This window comes from Lolium rigidum, chromosome 6, assembly GCF_022539505.1.
Source record: "Lolium rigidum isolate FL_2022 chromosome 6, APGP_CSIRO_Lrig_0.1, whole genome shotgun sequence".
In the NCBI taxonomy this organism is placed as follows: domain Eukaryota; kingdom Viridiplantae; phylum Streptophyta; class Magnoliopsida; order Poales; family Poaceae; genus Lolium; species Lolium rigidum.
This window is the reverse complement of record NC_061513.1, coordinates 24,783,612-24,786,594: the sequence shown is the minus strand read 5'-3', so window position 1 is coordinate 24,786,594 and position 2,983 is coordinate 24,783,612. Positions and strand designations below refer to the sequence as shown.

Below are 2,983 nucleotides of genomic sequence, written 5' to 3'. Positions count from 1 at the left end.
CAGTTTCTCGCAGTAGTACTGAAGCTGAATACAAGGCCGTTGCCAATGCCACCGCCGAGCATATTTGGGTTCAATCTTTGCTTCGTGAGTTGAAGATTCCCCAAGACCAGCCACCTGTCCTTTGGTGTGACACCTGTCCTCAAGCCCGGTATTCCATGCCCGAACGAAACACATTGACGTTGATTATCATTTTGTGAGAAAACGAGTTACACAGAAGCTCATCTCCTTTAAGGATCAACTTGCTGATATGTTCACCAAACCATTGTCGCTTCCGTTGTTCACGGGATGTAGACGCAATCTTAACTTCCTGAATACTTCAGGCCACAGTTAAGATTGAGGGAGGGTGTTAAACTATATATTTCATGTATATGTAATATGTGACCTGTCCATACCCATTGGTACCTTTTATAATGAGATAGGCCACGCTCCACCGTTGTGCCAGTTCCACCCAAAACATCACGTGTCTCTCGTTTAATAATGAGAGACACAAGGCACCAAAGGAAGTTGGAAAAAATAGATAACGAAAATGATGGAATGATGCCATTAGCGCATCATATTCGTATCCATAGCAGGTAGGTAGCACTTAGTTGAAATGTCGGATAGCCATGGATATATTCGATTTATGAAAGCATAGAGAAACTCTCTGGAGAATAACTTTTGTTTTTCTATCGGAATTCGGAACACAACCAGTGGTGCACGAATACTGTGCAAAGAACTGCAGACTGATCAGCACGCACGTCCGGCGGTGAGTGCCCAAGTTCTTGAGGGCTACTTTGGTTGGAGCCTGAGCGCGAAGGCCTGGAGCGACAGAAGCACCTGCCTGAGCCGCTCCCTGGTCTCGGCGTGGATGAGGTTGCCGTCGGCGTCGAACTTGGGCGGGTCGTCGTAGGCCTTGACGTGGAGCTCCGGCTTGTTGATGAAGTGCAGGTCCAGGAACACCCCGATCTGGCGGAGGTGGAACGCCGCCCTGCCCCCGCCGAAGCTGCCTCCCGCGCACACGATCGCCGCCGCCTTGTCCGCCCAGCAGCTCTTCTTGCCTCTCGACCCCCAGTCCAGCGCATTCTTCAGCGTGGCTGCGGCAATGGAAACATGTGAGTCGTATGAAGGACTGAGAGGATTGGACTGCAGAACTGGAGCTAAAATCCTGAAAGTTGGACATAAAATGCAGTACCGGTGATGGAGTAGTTGTACTCCGGCGAGGCGAAGATGAAGCAGTCAGCGGCGCGGACCCTGTCGCGGAACGCCTCGACGTCCGGCGGGAAGCCGTCGCCGTCGTCGGTCTCCAGGTCCGGGTTGGCCATTGGCAGGCCGGAGATGTCGACGTGGTCGATGTGCAGGCCCGGGATGGACTCTTGGCACAGCTCCTCGGCTTCAGTTGACAGAGGAAACAAACAGCACGCGGTGCGCACGGCGTCAGTCAGTTCCCGGTGTAACCACAAACTGAAGGTTACAGTCAGTACGTACCGGCGCGGATGAGGCCGCGGTGCCACGAGTCCTTGCGGAGGGAGCCGCAGAAGGCGGCCACGCGGAGGACGGTGGGCTTCGCCGGCGCCGTCGACGATGGCACGGCTTCCATGATGATGATTGATTTTCTTCCTTCTCTCGTGGAGGCCTTTGGTGGTTATAAAGAAGGCCGGATTTCATCCACCAGGTCGTCAGCTGATCGTGCCGCGCTGAAAGGGAGAGAGCGACTCGGCTTCTGATTTCATAATCTTTATTATTGTGACGAGCAGCTACAAGAGACATACCTACTCTCCACGTGGGCCTTCGTATGGTCCGTGCTCGGACTGCCGGCGAGATTCTCATCCATGGCTTATTTCTGATAATTAGCTACCTAAGAGCATCTTTAGTCGCTTCCCCTAAAACGTTTCTCAAAGAGATTTGTGGTATGTCGGATTAAAAAAAAATAGCCGCGTGCCTTAAAGCCTTCTTTTGTCCGGCCTGGCCCATTACGGTGTCCGGCGTCCCGAGCCGTCCCCGCTACACAGGGGACGCTCCGGCACGCCGGACACAGCGAAAAGCAAGGCGGGCTTCCACCTGTCGACGACTATTTTCATAACCGTTGGTTCGCGCCTTTTATTTCTCGTCGCTCCCTCCCTCCGCCTCCCACCCTTCCACCGCCGCTAGATTTGCCAGCCGCGAAGGCTGATCTCTTCTGAGTCGGCACCGTCGTCGCGGCTGGCTCTCTCGCTGGCATGTTCGCCTCCGACGCTTCGCTAGCGCGTCCCAGAACGCGGCGTCAAATCCGCCCCACCTCCGCACACATAAGGTGTTCGGCAACTTGTCAGGTAGGCGCGATAGGCCAATGTTCGTAGCCTCGTCTGCCACGGCGTAATTTTAACCATTAATTTTGCTTCAGACATGGATAACGACGATGAGATGCTTGTCCGACTGCTGGAGGACGAGCAAGCTTTCGACAACGACATCCGGGAGCATTTGCTGATCATCGCGTCCCTCCAGGACATGATTGACCCCGAGGCAGAGAAGCAGAAGAGGCCGCGCCGCGGAGGATCAAAGCTGGGGAGAAAGAAGTCGAAGCCCCGGAGAAAGACGTCGAAGCCCCAGCAGAGGATGGAGGGGCATACCATGTTGCACAACGACTACTTCGCAGATGAGGCAACACATGCCGATAATTTTCGGCACCGGTATAGGATGAGCAAGAGTTTGTTCATGAATATCCTCCACGGCGTTCGAGAGTTTGACCCCTACTTCAAGCTCAAGCTCGACACTGTAGGCGTTGTCGGGTTCATGCACAACATGATCATCGAGGATGACCGCAAGAATCATGTCAGGAGACATGTTGGTTCCTATGAGTGTCAGGACCCTCTTGCGGAGGTTGATCATGAGTTGCCTGCAGATTTTGCTGATTTCCTCGCCATGCAGACAGAGATCCGAGACAACAATGTTTACGAGTAACTTCAAAATAATCTCGTTGAGCATATGTGGAGGATCAAAAGATTATCAACAAATGACGCGGCACCTT

The 2,983-nt window shown here is 53.4% G+C and overlaps 1 protein-coding gene across 1 annotated transcript; it reads right to left on the bottom strand.

Annotated features, from left to right (window-relative positions):
• Positions 1 to 639: 639 nt before the first annotated feature.
• Positions 640 to 1,576, bottom strand: LOC124667680 (probable NADPH:quinone oxidoreductase 1). The gene is made up of 3 exons (XM_047204939.1): positions 1,465 to 1,576; positions 1,172 to 1,369; positions 640 to 1,073 (listed from the first exon to the last, which is right to left on the bottom strand). The coding sequence occupies exons 1-3, from the start codon at positions 1,574 to 1,576 to the stop codon at positions 769 to 771; spliced, it is 615 nt and encodes a 204-aa protein (XP_047060895.1). The 3' UTR covers positions 640 to 768.
• Between the last annotated feature and the right edge of the window lie 1,407 nt (positions 1,577 to 2,983).